Below are 16,201 nucleotides of genomic sequence, written 5' to 3'. Positions count from 1 at the left end.
CGGTCACCTTGCCCTGGTTAAAAGCAGTGGTTCGCGCTTTCAGTTTCACGCGAATGCTGCCGTCAATCCACGGTTTCTGGTTTGGGAATGTTTTTATCGTTGCTGTGGGTACGACATCGTCAATGCACTTCCTAATGAACTCGCTCACCGAATCAGCATATTCGTCAATATTGTTGTTGGACGCGATTTAACTACACTGAACAAAGATATAAACGCAACATTCAACAATTTCAAAGATTTGACTGAGTTACAGTTCATATAAGGAAATCAGTGAATTTAAATAATCTATGTATTTCACATGACTTGGAATACAGATATGCATCTGTTGGTAACAGATAACTTAAAACAAAAGGTAGGGGTGTGGATCAGAAAACCAGTCAGTATCTGGTGTGACCAACATTTGCCTCATGCAGAGCGACACATCTCCTTCGCATAGAGTTGATCAGCCTGTTAATTGTGTCCTGTGGAATGTTGTCCCACTCTGGTTCAATGGCTGTGCGAAGTAGCTGGATATTGGCGTGAACTGGAACACGCTGTTGTACATGTTGATCCAGAGCATCCCAAACATGCTTAATGGGTGACATGCCTGGTGAGTATGTAGGCCAAGGAAGAACTGGGACATTTTCAGCTTCCAGGAATTGTGTACATAACCTTGCAACATGGGGCCGAGCACTATCATGCTGAAACATGAGGTGATGGCGGCAGATGAATGGCAAGACAATGGGCCTCAGGATCTAGTCATGGTATCTCTGTGCATTCAAATCGCCATTGATAAAAGGCAACTGTGTTCATCGTCCTTAATTTATACCTTCCCATATCATAACCCACCGCCACTATGGGGCACTCTGTTCACAACGTTGACATCAGCAAACCGCTTGCCCACACAATGCCATACAAGCCATCTGCCCGGTACAGTCGAAACAGTGAATCATCCGTAAAGAGCACACTTCTCCAGCAGCCATTGAAAGTGAGCATTTGCCCAATGAAGTCGGTTATAACTCCTAACTACAGTTATGTCAAGACCCTAGTGAGGACGACGAGCAAGCAGATGAGCTTCCCTGAGACGGTTTATGACAGTTTGTGCAGAAATTCAGAAATTCGGTTGTGCAAACCCAGTTTCATCAGCTGTCCGGGTGGCTTGTCTTAGATGATCCCGCATGTGAAGAAGCCAGATGTGGAGGTCCTGGGCTGGCGTGGTAACACATGGTGAGGCCGGTTGGACGTACTGCCAAATTCTCTAAAACAATTTTGAAGGCAGGTTATGGTAGAGAAAAGAACATTCAATTCCTGAAGTTATCATGTCAATTGCACACTCCCTCAATACTTGCACTGTGTTGTGTAACAAAACAGCACATTTTYGAGTGGCTTTTTATTGTCCCTAGCACAAGGTGCACCCGTGTAAAGATATTGCTATTTAATCAGCTTCTTGATGTGCCACACCTGTCAGGTGGATGGATTATCTTGGCAAAGGTGAAACGCTCACTAACAGGGATGTAAACAAATTTGTGCACAGAATTTGAGAGAAATACACTTTTTGCGCATATGGAAGATTTCAGGGATCTTTTATTTCAGCTCATGAAACATGGGACCAACACTTTACATGTTGCGTTTATATATATTTTTGGTGTGAATAAAGAGGCACAAGTCTGAACACTCCGGTATGTGTTATCGTCTCGGCTTTATTAGATGATCACATTTCCCCCCCCCAAAATCCAAATGACAGTACAGTAGCATAATAATTATTTGTTGAACTGCTTAATTGAATGATACTATTATATCATAACTTCACAAACCAAGATTACCACAAAAAACAACAGACTAGTCATCATCATGCCTGTTTTTCTTCACCTTTTTCTTCCTTTTTCCAGAATCTTCAACTTCACCATAGGAACTGTCCATTGGTTCAACTTTAACTTCCACCTCTTCTTTAATTACATTAAAAGATGAATATACAGTGTCCTCCACCTCTCCTCTGTCCTTGTCCTTATCCTTCTTTTTCTTCTTCTTCTTCCTCTTCTCTTCTGAGAGCTCAGCTTCCTGCCCAGGAAGTTCATATTTCTCCTCTGGACAGTGAGTCGTCTCTAGCAGCTCCTCCTTCACCCTGACCACCTCCATCTCCTCCTCTGTCTTTATAAGTTTCTCTTTCTTCTTTTTCTTCTTGCTCTTCCTCTCCTCCCCCGGGTCCAGTGTGACCCTGAGAGGCGTCTCTGGTGTAGACGGCAGCGGAGTATCAAGTGTATCCTCCATCAGTCTGGAGAGGGTGGGGGTCCTGCTTCCGAAAGGCTGGAAGCGCTGGCGGAGCCCCGGGGGCACGGTGGGGGCCGGGGTGGCTGGGATGGCTATGGGGGTCTGGTTGGTGCTGCAGTCGCCGTAGCTCTCACAGATGTTGAGGAGGCCGCTGAAGGCCGGGGCACAGACCACCGAGTCGAGCGCCTGGGGGTGACTGGTGAGGAGATGGAGGTCCGCAGCACCAGAGGGCCCACCCAGCACGCTGTAGATCTGTCTGGTGTTCCCACCATCACGCGTCTGCTGGGCAGGGGCCTGCATGGTCTGCAGCCCAGACAGAGGCATCTTCAGACTGCTGAAACTGTGACGGAGAGAGAGATCACAGTATGTTAAGAGGTTACGCACACCAGATATAGACCATGTGGGTGTAAAGCAKTGGAAGTGGATGTTGCCTCACTTCTAATCACTGAATGAGAAATGCTGAGGACTTTGTTTGATATCTCTGTCTGTTATTAGAAGTGAATCATGACGCTTCTATGATAATTCATATAAATGGAAAGAAGGATAGCCTACCTGTCCGGGTTGAAACTGCTGGGAGCTTTGATGAGCCATAATTCTGTGTTGTCCTCACAAACCCTTTCGATGAGGGTACTGGCACATGGTTTGTGGGCAAATGCCACAAAATCAGCTGGACACTGATACCTTGAAGCTGAAGGGATAAACATAGTTATTGTTATTAGCTATATAGCTAGCTAGCGAAGTGAACGTAATCTGTGTTTGTTGTGGAATTCGCCATATAATACACAATGCTGTCTGCCCATTGCAGCATCCCTAATTTTGATTCCTAACAGGATTTACTAGATACCTGGCAGACAGCTTTGATGGACTTGATTGTAGTAGCTAACATTAGCTAGATAGCTAGCTAACGTTATTTAAGATAGAAAAACTTACCCTGCTTTCTCCGTTTTTGCGGAACCTCCTCGGTGTCACTTGCCTCATCACTTGATGAAGATACATCGTTTGGCATGACCTCTATGTACTGCTAAATTGCGAAATGTAACTTAGTCTAACTAAATGCGCATGGGTGCAACATGTGTTGTTAAAAAAAAAAAATCGCCTTTGACCTGGATACACTACCTAGCTCGGTTCACGGGGATCTGGGCTGCGTGTGATGCGCATATCGGTTCCTTTGTAAATAGATAATATTTTACATACAGTGTTTATTAATATCCATATGATAACTTTCCGTAAACATTGGTCTGTGTGCAGTCTATATTCGCATTTTAGACGCAACTGATGCTATTCACGAGGCACGTACTCACGAAGGCCATCGCAAACGAAAACAATAAATCCCAGAATGCATCATTATCACGGAGTTGTGTAAGTTCCAGCAAAGACAGTCTTCTAGTAGAAACACTTCATGGACGCAGGCGACCGAAAGGGGGTAAACACCATTTTTTTGTGTTTATTACAAAAAGTGTATCATATACTTTTTGCGGTATTTGAGAAGTAAAATAAGCGGCTTTTGTTCCTGAAATATTGAAAGCTAAATCTGTTTAACCAGGACCTCAGAAAGCCAGAAAGATATAAGAGGGCCTATTAAATATGTCCTCCTCCCAGTCGTCTTCAAGGCGGCAGTGGTGTTGTTACCTTTGCGATTTGCCTAAGATGCCATGGGCTATGATCTGGGACTTTAGCGAGACTGTCTGCCGAGGCTGTGTGAATTATGAAGGGGCGGACCGTATTGAATTCCTCATAGAGACGGCCAGGCATTTGAAAATAACTCATGGTATGCAGGGGGACAGGTCTCCGGGTCCCCAGCCCACCAAACATGGCCCAGGTGGTAGAGATGGACCTATGGAGGGTGGTAGGCCACCTCCTGAACGCTTTGAAAGGGGAAGAGGGGACTACGGAGCCCCAGCACGGCTCCCCAACGGTCTGCACAGAATAGATGACGGGGGCCCACAACAAGATGTCAGTGGACAGAGCCCTAACAACGCCAGACGACCCATGGTGTGTACCGTTCCGCCCAATTTAATGACACAAGGCCTTGTGGGGGCTCCGCACGGGTTGCTAGCAGCTGTGCCCGGTTTAAATACCAGAGTCGGGGGAACCCCCCTCACCCTCTCTGCCCCCATGCTGAACGAGATCACCAAGAGGCAGCTGAGCATGGGCATGGGTGTGCCCTCCTTCCTGAGCCCTGAGTTTGAGAAGGAGCTGAGGGAGAAGCAGAGGAACGCAGAGGCTCTGGCCGAGCTGTCAGAGAGTGTACGGAACCGAGCAGACGACTGGGCCGGKCGACCCAAGGCTGTACGAGGGGCCCTGCTCACCCTCTCCGGCTGCACCCCCTTCAATGTGCGCTTCAAGAAGGACCACAGCCTGGTGGGACGGATCTTTGCCTTCGACGCCAAGCTGACGCTGGACTTTGAGCTGAAGATCTTTGCGGAGTACCCGTGCGGCTCGGGGTATATGTTCTCCAGCCTGGCGGCGCTGGTCAAGCAGATGTTCCACGACAGCCAGAAAGACTCTGGGAACAAAGTGATCAACTTGGGCCTGAAGTATGTGGAGTACGAGAAAAGGCATGGCGCGGGGGACTGGCGGCTGCTCTCTGAGCTGCTGAGTGATTCGGTACGGGCTTTTAAGGACACCCCCGGCCCTGACGTTCTCCCCCAGCCCTACCTGGACACCAGCTGCTCCATGCTGCCCACAGCGCTGTGTCACATGGCCCGCTCGGCACCGCCAGCCCGCGTGCGCCGGAGGAAGACTTCCCCGGAGCCCCAGGGTGGAGAGGTAGTGACCACAGAGGAGCAGCTCCGGCAGCACTGGCCCATGGGGATGTACCCGGGCATGGCTATCCACCTAGCTGCCTCCTCCCTACCCAGCGGAAGCCAGCCACCTCCTCACCAGGAGGGCTCGGCCTCCCACTCCCACAGCAGCGACCCCTCCCCCATCACAGCACTGATGAGCGTGGCTGACAACGCGGGTGCAGCCGCTGGCCAGTCACCCAGAGAAGCCCCTAGCAGTAGTGGTGGTGGAGGCCTGGGCCACTCCTCCTTGGCAGTGAGACAAAGCAGCAGCAGCCCCATGGCAGCCTGCCCTGCAGGGCAGCAGCGCCACCTGGCCTCCAGGAACGGGGAACCCCAGGGAGCTAGCAACTCTACAGGGGGCACCACGGCAGCCCTCCCCCTGGCTGGTGCCTCGGACCAGGGAGCAGGGGACCCCTCCGGCTCCTCTGGTCCCCCTCTCTGCTGCACCATCTGCCATGAGCGCTTGGAGGACACTCACTTTGTCCAGTGCCCGTCTGTTGCGGTCCATAAATTCTGCTTCCCTTGCACCAGAGACTTCATCCGGAGCCAGGGGGCCGGCATCGAGATGTTCTGCCCCAGTGGAGAGAGGTGTCCCCTGGTGGGCTCCAACGTGCCCTGGGCCTTCATGCAGGGAGAGGTCGCTACCATCCTGGCTGGAGACGTCAAGGTGAAGAAGGAGCGCGACCCCTAAATCCTCTGGGACACCTGACTGTAAGATGCAATTTCACTACATCTTGATTTCCTTTGAATTTGTTGTCTTGGAGTCAGTCTTTAGGCCAAAGTATTCTCTATGTAGCTAGGCCATAGGCTAATTTAGTGTTTGTGACGTGCTTTATGATACAGTATAATATATGATATGTAGCTTAAATTGTCACCGAATATGATTAGCCTCCTTTTTATTAATCTGTTTGTTTATGTGATGTCTGTCTGGACAGAAGGCTGTTGACGCCTGAGTGGAGCAGCAGCCTGGTGCCTGCAGATAACGACAATCTCAACAGGTTCTCGCCACCTCACAGCCAATCACCACGGCAATCCACCAGGTTTTCCCCACCTCACAGCCAATCACCGTGACAATCCACCAGGTTCTCCCCACCTCACAGCTAACCACCATGACAATCCACCAGGTTCTCCCCACCTCGCAGCCAATCATCATACATCTCTACCTCCATGGGGCAGGCCTTACACTATCACACCACTGTCTGGTTGGTTAGGGGGGGACCATACCCCCAGCCCTTGCTCACCTCTAATACCTAATTCACCCCTTTGTCCCTCAAACATCAACTTATTAGTATTGGTCACTAGTATTAGTCACTGACTTTATAAACCAGTGGACCATGGTTGGGAAGTATGCACTTCATCTAGGGCTTCCGAGTGGCGCAGCGGTCTAAGGCACTGCATCTCAGTGCTAGAGGCATCACTACAAACCCTGGTTCGATTCCAGGCTGTATCACAACCGGCCGTGATTGGGAGTCCCATAGGGCGGCACACAATTGGCCCAGCGTCGTCCGGGTTTGGCCGGGGTAGGCCGTCATTGTAAATAAGAATTTGTTCTTAACTGACTTGCCTAGTTAAGTAAAAGTTAAATAAAACAAAATCTGTCCTGTTACAGTTGATTTTAGGTCTGTTTTCTGTTTCATGGAACATCTTTCTAAAAGATCTCTGAGTGGCATTGAGAAAGACTGATGACTTGACTAAATGTTACAGCGACGTATAGACTTGGACTGTTCCTCTTGTGACCGTTTTTTGTGTTTCGCGTCACATTTTCCCTTTACATAAAACTGACTGTCACGGAGCTAGTTGTTTGCTCTTTGCTGAAACCTCAAACCAGCAGTTAAGGTATGTCGCCATCGATTTATAAGACAGACACAGAGACTTTCAGTGCTACGCGATACAATAAGATGGCTTTCACAGTGCCCAACAAAGATGCTTTATTCAGCATGTAAGAAATGGGATGGATACCTCTCTATTTTATACTGAATGTAGAATGTAAGACAATCTCTCTCGATGGTAATATGTGCAATCTATAGTTTTGAAACAATACAGCTTGTGTGTATCACTGAGTAGCCTATACACATGCGTAGAAACCAAAGATTCATGCTAAAGTAGATTTACAGTGCCTATAGAAATTCTATACCCCCTTGAACTTTCTTCACATTTTGTTGTGTTACAAAGTAGGATTGAAATAAAATAAAATAAATTTTTTTTACAATTAAATCTAAGTGTCATTGATCAACACAAAATACTCCATAATGTTTTAAAAATGAAATAACAAAAAATATAGTCGTTGCATAAGTATTCACCCCCTTTGTTTAGGCAAGTCTAAATTAGTTCAGAAGCTTGACATAGACAAAGACTGGGGAGGTTTTCAGGATGAAAAGAAATGGGATGGAGCTAAGCACAGGCAAAATCTTGAAGAAAGAAAAAAAAAGCAACCCTGCTTTTGCTTGTACACCAGACACTGGGAGAGAAATTCACCTTTCAGAAGGACAATAACCTACAACACAAATCAAATCTACACGAGTTGTTTACCAAGAAGACAGTGAATGTTCCTGAGTGACCAATTTGCAGTTTTGACTTAAATCTGCTTGAAAATCTATGGCAAGACTTGAAAATGGTTGTCTAGCCATGATCCCAAACACCTTGACAGAGCTTGAAGAATTTTGAAAAGAATAATGGGCAAATATTCCACAATACAGGTATGCAAAGCTCTTTTGAGACTTACGCAAGAGACTCATAATCGCAGCCAACGGTGATTCTAACATGTATTGACTCAGGGGGGTGAATACTTATCCAATCAAGGTATTTGATTTTTCATTCGTCTTTAAAAAATATATAAAATATATAAAAAAATACTTTGACATTACAGTATTTTGTGTAGATTGTTGAAAAAAATGACAAATACATTTTCATCCAACTTTGTAATGCAACAAATGTTCGAGGGGGGTGTAGACTTTCTGTAATCTTATAATTTTTGTGTTAAATTACTTTATTATTTCAATATGTGCCAGGGAAATAGTGGGTGAAATGGTTCTTGCTAGGATAGTTATAGGTTAACTGAAGTTGTAGAGGGTGTAGAGATTAAACTAATATTGTGTACTTTATGATGTTTAATTTAAAGGAATTTACTCTATGTGAAGTCAAAGGTTTTTTTCTATATTGACTGAGATTCAAGTTTTTCACGTGATCCTCTTATTATTATTTTTTCAAAGTTCTATAAAATCCCTGTTTTATGCTCTGTTTTACCTATGAACTTAACTCTTTGAATTGTTTAAAAGATAATATATACATGTATATCAAAATACTTCTTTCTCTGTCAGGTTTTCCTTAACCTTTTTATGTTCGTCACCAAAATTAATATATTAATTGAATTCTCAATTTGCAGAGCTGGTGCCAATCAATACCTTACCATGTGCATGTGTAAATATGAAATTGAATGAGGACAATACATCAAGCCATTGCTGATCACTTTGGCATGAATGTATACGGTACACTAGTAGCTGTATCTGAAAGTGTATGTAGTACTAAAATTAGGCCTATTACTTATCTAAAATACGGTAAGTCAAATGTAGCCCTTACAACAAATGAATTTCCTACAAAAGCACTGAAATGTTCATACAACTTTCCTCAAGTGATTGGGAGTCCCATAGGGCAGCGCACAATTGGCCCAGCGTTGGCCGGGGTAGGCCGTCATTGTAAATAAGAATTTGTTCTTAACTGACTTGCCTAGTTAAATAAAAAATACATTTAAAAAAAATGCCTTTAATGGCATCCTCTGTCAGAAAGCACTTGTAAAAAATCCATACAAAGTAGAAGTATTTTTGTATTTGGCCCCTAAATTAGTAAGGATTGTCTTCCCTTTCTATTATTATGGTCCTGTCTGCCATGGACTCCTGTTGAGTTGCTTATCTCAACACAGTTCAAGGTTAAAGCTTGTATTCCAACTCTATTTCTACTTGACACTAGCCTATTTCTGCCCTTATTTTTGTTGTTGTTATTTTTTTAAACATTTTTCTGGAATGGAAACCTACTCGGGGCGGCAGGTAGCCTAGTGGTTAGAGCGTTAGGCCAGTAACTGCAGGTTGCTAGATCGAATCCCTGAACTGACAAGGTAAAAATCTGTCGTTCTGCCCCTGAACGAGGCAGTTAACCCACTGTTCATAGGCTGTCATTGTAAATGAGAATTTGTTCTTAACTGACTTGTATAGTAAAATAAAACCCTGAATGTCAGCTATAGGACTGGGTGTACCTTTTTAATTGTTCATGCAACTTTCAGTTTCATGTACAGGACTAGTCAAAAGTTTGGACAGACCTGCTCATTCATGTTTTTTCCTTTATTTGACTATTTTCTACATTGTAGAATAATATTGAAGACATCAAAACTATGAAATAACACATGGAATCATGTAGTAACCAAAAAAGTGTTAAACAAATCAAAAATATATTTGAGATTCTTCAAAGTAGTCACCCTTTGCCTTGACAACTTTGCACACTCTTGGCATTCTTTAATTCAGCTTCATGACTGGGTGAATCAGGCCTTCATGGTCAAATTGCTGCAAAGAAATCACTACTAAAGGACACCAATAAGATGACTTGCTAGGGCCAAGAATCACGAGCAATGGACATTCGACCGGTGGAAATCTGTCCTTTGGTCCAAATTTGCGATTTTTGGTTCCAACCYCCATGTCTTTGTGAGACGCAGAGTAGTTGAACAGATGATCTCCGCATGTGTGGTTCCCACTGTGAAGCATGGAGGAGGAGATGAGATGGTGTGGGGGTGCTTTGCTGGTGACACTGTCTGTGATTTTTTATTTTATTTTTATTTTTTATTATTCTAGGAACACTTAACCAGCATGGCTACCAGAGCATTCTGCAGTGATACGCCATCCCATCTGGTTTGCGCTTAGTGGGACTATCTTTTGTTTTTCAACAGGACAATGACCCAAAACACACCTCCAGGCTGTGTAAGGGCTATTTGACCAAGAAGGAGAGTGATGGAGGGCTGCATCAGATTACCTGGTTTCCACAATCCCCCAACCTCAACCCAATTGAGATGGTTTGGTATGAGTTGGACTGCAGCGTGAAGGAAAAGCAGCTAACAAGTGCTCAGCATATGTGGGAACCCCAAGACTGTTGGAAAAGCAGCTGGTTGAGAGAATGCCAAGAGTGTGCAAAGCTGTCAAGGCAAAGGGTGGCTACTTTGAAAAATCTAAAATATATTTTTTGATTTGTTTAACACTTTTTTTGGTTACTACATGATTCCATGTGTTCATAGTTTTGATGTCTTCACTATTATTCTACAATGTAGAAAATAGTTTAAAAAATAAAGAAAAACCCTTGAATGAGTAGGTGTGTCAACTTTTGACTGGTACTGTATATATTTTTTCTTCATTGGGTGTAAATGTCACTTTTTGATATTTTTCATGAAACTTCTACGTAATTGACGACAAATTTCAAGCATAAATAAAAATGTATATTTAAAAAATAAATACTGCCACGGTTTTATGCTGTGTTGCAAAGAAACGCTCGATGTTCAGTGTCTTGCTATGTCCAGTAGATGGCGGACTTTAACCTGTGCAGATCTTGTGTTGTGAACTTCTGCCCACTTTTCTTGTAGTCTACCAGGAGGCCACTTCATTTTCCAATGTTTTGATTTTTTTTTTGTAGGGGGTCGCTATATTGGAGGGACATGGCACCGTTACCGGTTTATCAATTAGATGGCGTCGTATTTGACATCGGCCATAATTTCACTTAGATAATAGGTTCTGTTATGTAATGATGGGGACCTTTGTTTTTGTATTTTACTGTAGGCCTACACTTCTTAAAACCCACATAAAGGTTAGCCTAAATGAACAACGCCGCCTACCAAGATATTGTAGAGGGCGAATCTCAGTCATAACTCCCCCCACTAGAAAGCATATTGAAATCTCTGGCTTCCTCTATTAATGTCAACTCATTAAAGCTATTGTCAGCTAATTATTGAGGTGTTAATGAACGATCTACTGTCACATTGGCATTAGAAGCGGCCGACCTGCAGGAGGATGTAGGGATGTGTGTTGGGGGAATAGACCATTTAAAGTCAAAGGATTAATGAGGAAGTAGTTCTGTCTACTCATTACTCAAATGCAGTACAGCCGGTACAGCATCTTCCTCCAAAGCTCTCCATAATGTAGTAGAATCATTGGACGGGTTATCTATATCTATCGAAATAGCTGGCCTTCGATTCAAAACAATATAGCCTAGCTAGTTTTATTTGGCCTTGAGAAACAATTCAATAAAATGTAAGCCCATGCTTAAATATAATTGTTCAAAGCAGTGCTCAAACTTGTTGCTTATAGCCGACTTCAATCATCTACTTGGTTAGGAAAGAATTGTTCTATAAAGCTTAATTGCTATCATTACAGACCGCCATGTGACATCGGCTGATGTAAAAATGGCTTTATAAATACGTTTGATTGATCCCATTGAATGTGTTAATCGACCTGACAACATTTTGCAAACAGGCGCAAATCGTTGGAAGTGTTAAGACCAATAGGCCTAATAGAGATCATGCTTTCCTTAGTCCTCATGATCTTAATGTTGAATCAAAAAGATGTATTAATGAACGAATTCGGTTGTATTTAAACTTTTMATTATTTATGTTGTTTTTCATCCCTCAATTATTTTTTAAACCAAAGTGTCCCGGAGTAAGCTACTTCTGCCTATTGCGCTGAACACGAGGTGTTCTTCCTGCGTGTTTCCTTAGCACTTTTCTCAGCTAATCCTGTCGACCACCTATGCGCATCAATTACAGCTCCATTCATTGGCAATTAGGAAATGCATTGACATTCAGATTTTACTGTCTGCGCTTGACAACGAGATGTGTATTCTGAATCAGGCCAAGGATAGGCCTACATCACACATTGGATTAGGTCTGCATTATTTATTGTTTTTCGTTATTTTGGTTTGCCAATATTTTCATCACTTAATTTACCTTCAAATGTAACCCTCTTATTGCAAACAACATAGCCTGTATTGCATATGAATAATTCAATGTTTCGTTCATGTAGTGTTCAATTGGACTTAAACTGTGCAGGCCTATAACGAGGAAGAGCATAGGCTATGGGAGTTGGGGGCCAAAGTGCTTCTGAGAAGTCAATTTCCCCAGCAACTAATCATTCTCCATAAAGCCGTTAGAGCTCCTGAGAAGTGTTAGTCGGGGGTATTAACAGCTCTCCCACTGGTCATTCACCTCAGGCTCCCCTATCAGACCTCCCACTGATGAATTTAACCCGTGAGAAGATTATACCCCTGACCACATCAAGGCCTGCAATAATCCTTCGAGTTGTCCTCTTCATTTCAGATCTTGACCTATTGAGCGGATATTTTAATCGGTCAAGTGTATTAAAATGAGAGACAAATAAAATAATGTCAATCCCATTGAGCTACAGATTGACTTTAATTGGCAGTCATACTGATTATCAATCAGAAGACGACTCAGCTTGAAGCAACACTTTATAAATTCATATTCTAATAATTGAAAGCCACAAATTAGTTTTGATTTCATAATTGTGGTGTAAAATAAATTATGAAAATAGCCTACAAGCAGACACATCCAGTGAGGTTTCAGCAGCAGTTTGTAGTCAAGAAGTGGAGGATGCATGCTGCAATTGAGATGGATGTGTCTGTCCCGGGCCAATATACACCCTCACCAGGGGGCAAGAGAGGTCTTTTTACGATATTCAAATAGCCTTGGACGATATTCAAATGCCCTTATGGGGCGGGACCTCACCTGCGTTTTTAAGAAGGCACGTCCAACTTTTACTGTACTTGCTCATAGCACATTGACTCACACGGATCGTTTCACGGGAGCATTCTGCGGACGTCATACGGATCTAGCGTTCCCCAAAGAGAACGCCTGCTTAATATAAATAACCTGTTACTCTTGATTATGAAAAGATGGATGATTGATAAATCAACGAATAAATATTGACATTTAACTGAAGACCTACTCACTCTTGTTTATTTTGTATTCTAGCCTTCTAACCAGTCAGTGGAACTCTTTCGTTATCTTGGATTTAACTTGTACTATTTTTGCCGGTGTCCTGAATTTTGAGCAGAGACTCAAAGCTATTATAAACACAAACAAGGATTTGCAGTCTCATTCGCTCAAATATAGTTTCTTACTATAAAAAGTTGTATTTGGGATGTTGAGCTCAGTGAAGATGGAGTCTCATGAACTGCCAGAGTGGAATGCCTTCTACAGCGAAGCCAGTGAGGTAAAAACACTTTTTCTATATAAGTTTACCATATGGGCTATGTGTGTGTGGATGCTGGATATATGTTTCTTTAAAGTCTATTCTAGAGTTTCTTAAAAGTAAGTTATTTAATCGAAAGCTCAGTATTTTACCAACACAACTGGCTTTATTTTGATTTTTTTCACTCCTTTTTTCACTTGTGGCTGCAATTTTTTATCTTTAATATAGTAATGTTAGACTTTTACAATTCAACATATAACACTGATGTGATATGATTTGGCTCAATTTGTCTATTGTGTGACCTGTTGAAATTGTATATGTGACATTTAGAAGCTTGTTTACATAAAATCTATATTTTTTTAAATGTATTCCCTAGTCTGTTTACTAACACGTATTGGCCAATCTATTTAAATATGCAAATTGTGAATGTTAAAGCATCTCGGAAATTAAATTAGCAGTTCATTTGATTAACGTAGGCTACCTCCGAAAGTTTAAATAAGCTATACATTTCCTCAAGAAATTCGTGATTAAATGAAAGGCAACTGAAATCTTGTCTTTAATCAACATTATATGCTCTCAAATAAATATTAGGTTACTTAGATGATTGTGTAGTTTACGGCTCTGTGATCCTTTTTTATAGCGTATTATATCACCGATAGCCTATGGTCAGATATTTTGGAACGTTTCGTTAAAAGTTTGTTTTATTTGCTGTGGTTTTGTAGTACTTAGTAGTYGGATATCTACTAAATGAAAGGGAACGAATCCATGACGCGCATTTTCAGTTGATTATTTTGAGGCATATTTTTATTTTTATTTTTTCATTTTTTCATTTTCAGGTTTAACAATGCTATGTGAACTCAATGTCCCTTTTTCAGCAGTTGTATCATTGTCCGTTTATGCTTTCCATTAGTACAGGCTTTTGAACACAAAAATACAATTACATTATTTATTGTCTAAACCTACATATCTATATTTTTGTGTTTCTAAATGACTAAATCAACTCTTTTCTGTTTTGTTTTCAGATGTATTCCTCTCCCAGTGTCATGAATTCAATGAGCTCAATGAGCACCATCAACAGCTACATCAACCTGAACCCAGCTTGTTCTCCAGCCACCATGAACATGGGCTATGGCAGCTCTGGGCTCAACAGTCAACTGGCCTCCATGGGCGGAGGAGCCAACCATATGAACCTGTCCCCGGTGACTTCATCCCTCAACCCCAACTCTCTCTCCCAGCTGGGCTCCCCAGGCCCTTCCCTGGGCTCCCTCTCCCACTACCAGAACATGGGCCAGCCCATGAGCCAGTTGAGCTACCCCTCTCCCACCTCCCTCAACCGGGCCAAGGAGGTGCCAAAGCCATACCGCCGCTCACTGACCCACGCCAAGCCACCTTACTCCTATATCTCCCTCATCACCATGGCTATCCAGCAGTCCGGCAGCAAGATGCTCACCCTCAACGAGATCTACCAGTGGATCATGGACCTGTTCCCCTACTACCGCGAGAACCAGCAGCGCTGGCAGAACTCCATCCGCCACTCGCTGTCCTTCAACGACTGCTTCGTTAAGGTGGCCCGCTCGCCCGACAAGCCCGGCAAGGGCTCCTACTGGGCCCTGCACCCCAACTCAGGCAACATGTTTGAGAACGGCTGCTACCTGCGCCGCCAGAAGCGCTTCAAGATCGATCAAGAGAAGGCTGCGAAGAAGTCTGGGAAGTCCCAGGACGGAGGCTCGGGGAAGGGGGGCCATGGAGACAGCCTGATGGAGGAGCACAGCCCAGCGGGGGGCTCAGAGGGGGCTGACTCGGCCCACTCTGACAACTCCCACCCTGGTTCCTCCTCAGAGGAGCAGCAGAGGAGCATGGTCCAGCTGGACTGCCCCCCACAGCCCCAGTCCCACATTCAGAGCACCCCAGTGGAAATCCCCTCCTCCGTGCCCTCCTCCATCTCCTCCTCCGCCCCTCTACTCCACTCCCAGATCATGGGAGGCAGCCCCCACCTCCTTCCCAGCGCCATGCATAATCTGGACCTGCAGAACGACCCTCACAAGGCCATGGATCCCCACTACAACTTCAACCACCCCTTCTCCATCACCAACCTCATGTCCAATGAGCAGAAGATGGATCTGAAGACGTACCAGGACCAGGTGATGGCCTACAATGGCTACGCCTCCTCCTCTCCGATAGCAGCCAAGCAGATCTACGACAGTGCAGGACCCTCGGTCATGGACTCTGGGGCCTACTACCAAACCCTCTACAGCCGGTCGGTCCTCAATGCCTCCTAACATGGAGGCCTCTGGACCACAGCCAAGTGGTGCTGACAAGGACTTTTAGCAGCCTTGAAATCCCAAAATGTAAGATGGCTGCCATTGAAGGGCTACTCAACAGGGACCAAAGAACATTTAGCAGTGCTGATACACAGTTGAAAAGGGAAACCCTGCAGTTACATGAAGTCGAAGACAAAGGTTAAACCCAGTGCTGGATTGACACCTATTCACCAGAAGGTCTTTAAACTGATACATTCATAAATCCACACAGAAGTCATGTCTCCCCTTTGCCATTTTTTTGCTTATCTCTTTTTTAGACTACTTCAAACTGGGTTTTGGTTTGTTCAACAGACAAGCAGGACTACTTGGGTTGTACACAGTGTAAATAGACGGAGTGGGGGAAAGAAGTTGTGCATTTATTTATGAAGGGAAGAAAATTAATATATCTTGTACAGTGCTGTATTGACAAGTTACAAAACAAATGTGACATGAAACAATTTGAGGGATTGTGGGAGTGAGAAAAGGTTCAGGTTACTGCTTCGAGCAGTTGTTACTGCATTACAGGGAATTCTTGTTGTGTTTTACAACATATTGCTTCATTCCCATTTTTAATATGCTGTTTTAATCTCTTCAAATACCCATCCATAAACACAAATGTAGCTGCCATGGTTAC

The 16,201-nt window shown here is 43.8% G+C and overlaps 3 protein-coding genes across 4 annotated transcripts; 2 read left to right on the top strand and 1 right to left on the bottom strand.

The window, feature by feature from the left end:
• Positions 1-1,659: 1,659 nt before the first annotated feature.
• On the bottom strand, positions 1,660-3,387 carry polr1g (RNA polymerase I subunit G). Its single transcript, XM_024014405.2, has 3 exons — positions 3,178-3,387; positions 2,800-2,935; positions 1,660-2,587 (listed from the first exon to the last, which is right to left on the bottom strand). Exons 1-3 carry the CDS (start codon positions 3,251-3,253, stop codon positions 1,819-1,821), a joined length of 981 nt encoding a protein of 326 aa, XP_023870173.1. The 5' UTR covers positions 3,254-3,387; the 3' UTR covers positions 1,660-1,818.
• A 140-nt stretch (positions 3,388-3,527) lies between these two features.
• LOC111982798 (interferon regulatory factor 2-binding protein 1) lies at positions 3,528-10,376 on the top strand. Of its 2 annotated transcripts, none has more exons than XM_024014396.2 (2): positions 3,528-5,744; positions 5,972-10,376. In XM_024014396.2, exon 1 carries the CDS (start codon positions 3,832-3,834, stop codon positions 5,722-5,724), a length of 1,893 nt encoding a protein of 630 aa, XP_023870164.1. In that variant the 5' UTR covers positions 3,528-3,831; the 3' UTR covers positions 5,725-5,744; positions 5,972-10,376. The 2 variants fall into 2 exon arrangements, with proteins under 2 accessions (XP_023870164.1, XP_023870163.1); XM_024014395.2 differs by having other exon boundaries at positions 5,969-10,376.
• Positions 10,377-12,835: 2,459 nt separating this feature from the next.
• On the top strand, positions 12,836-15,918 carry LOC111982802 (hepatocyte nuclear factor 3-gamma). The gene is made up of 2 exons (XM_024014403.2): positions 12,836-13,288; positions 14,290-15,918. The coding sequence occupies exons 1-2, from the start codon at positions 13,217-13,219 to the stop codon at positions 15,544-15,546; spliced, it is 1,329 nt and encodes a 442-aa protein (XP_023870171.1). The 5' UTR covers positions 12,836-13,216; the 3' UTR covers positions 15,547-15,918.
• The last annotated feature ends 283 nt before the right edge of the window (positions 15,919-16,201 follow it).

This window comes from Salvelinus sp. IW2-2015, linkage group LG22 (assembly GCF_002910315.2).
Source record: "Salvelinus sp. IW2-2015 linkage group LG22, ASM291031v2, whole genome shotgun sequence".
Classification (NCBI taxonomy): Eukaryota; Metazoa; Chordata; class Actinopteri; order Salmoniformes; family Salmonidae; genus Salvelinus; species Salvelinus sp. IW2-2015.
Note: the sequence above shows the minus strand (reverse complement) of the source record. Positions and strands in the feature narration are given on the sequence as shown.